Genomic DNA, 1,251 nt, shown 5'->3' with positions numbered 1-1,251 from the left:
CATCATAAATATTTTCACAATTGATTTTGCAGCTGTATTAAACACTGACTGGGAAAAAAAAACCAAAAATGTGGATTTCTCACGCATTAATAAACTTGGTTATAGCTATAAAACATAACAAAACAGAAATTTAATAGGTTGCTGAATGAGGAAAATGGATAAAACTAATAAAATATGATTTTTAGAGGTAAAACTATTATTAATTTATTATCTGAGAAATTCAAATTCACTTCCTGCTGGCACAAGATTTATCCCTTAGTTTTTGTTCCTCCTCTCTGGATGGAAACACAACTCAAACTGTGCAAAACGACAAAAAATGCCATCATGGATTTAAAWGGGAAAAACACAGTTTGCTGAACAAGAAGCAGCTTTTTGTCTGAACGGCAGGGTTAAATCTGCTCCAGAAGTGTGAATTTGATGAGCATGGTTGTGATCATCACCGTCCTGCTCAGATGAAGTTACCAGCACCGGTTCTTAGAAACATTTCAAACACGTCTTTTTTTATAGCTTTGCTTTATTTAGCTTTGTTTTCCACAGAGACCGTCGCTCCCTCTTCAAACTGGGCCATCAGAACCTCAGCGAGCCTCCGAACGAGCCCTGAAACRTGACGAGGCCACGCTCAGACCGTCGGTCGGCTCTTTGTTTCTGACCCCCCCTGTTGTTTTTTCTTCTCGCAGGTGCACCTTCAGGTTCCCCAGCACCAACATTAAGATCACCTTCACGGCCCTGCCCAGTGGGAAGAAGGCGAAGCGCGAGGCCCCGGAGTCCCCAGTGAAACCCGTACAGCCCCAGATCTCCCCCCTGACCATCAACATTCCAGACAACATCGCTCACCTAATGAGCCCCCTGCCATCGCCCACTGGCACCATCAGGTAGATCCGTTCAGAACCGGACTCCTCTTCCTCTCATTGGCTTTATTTCACTAATTAATGTTTTAGACCAGTGGTTCCCAAACTTTTTATCTTCTGACCCACAAAATATCCATGGCGAAAACTTGTGACCCCAAATATTACTGGTCTGAGTACATGGACTTTGTTAATAACCCTAAAAACACAGACTTTTGACAATCTAAACAGCTTGTACACAAATATAAATACTAATTTATACTTATTTTGTGTTTTTGTAATAATTATAGGGAAAATATTACATCATAAAGTATTTTATTACCCTTTAAATTGATTTCTGGAGATTATCCAAGGTGCTTCATGACCCATAATTGGGTTCCAAGGCCAACTTTGGGAACCAAAGTGC

At 40.8% G+C, this 1,251-nt stretch overlaps 1 protein-coding gene across 1 annotated transcript in view; it reads left to right on the top strand.

The window, feature by feature from the left end:
- Nucleotides 1-1,251, top strand: part of foxk2b (forkhead box K2b) — a 17,513-nt gene that overhangs the window by 9,045 nt on the left and 7,217 nt on the right. Inside the window, exon 2 of the mRNA XM_014025725.1 lies at nt 678-872. Coding sequence (XP_013881179.1) covers nt 678-872 — 195 coding nt within the window. The remainder of the gene's footprint in view (nt 1-677; nt 873-1,251) is intronic.

Source organism: Austrofundulus limnaeus, unplaced genomic scaffold, assembly GCF_001266775.1.
Source record: "Austrofundulus limnaeus strain Quisiro unplaced genomic scaffold, Austrofundulus_limnaeus-1.0 Scaffold495, whole genome shotgun sequence".
NCBI lineage: Eukaryota > Metazoa > Chordata > Actinopteri > Cyprinodontiformes > Rivulidae > Austrofundulus > Austrofundulus limnaeus.
This window is presented reverse-complemented; position numbering and strand designations above follow the sequence as displayed.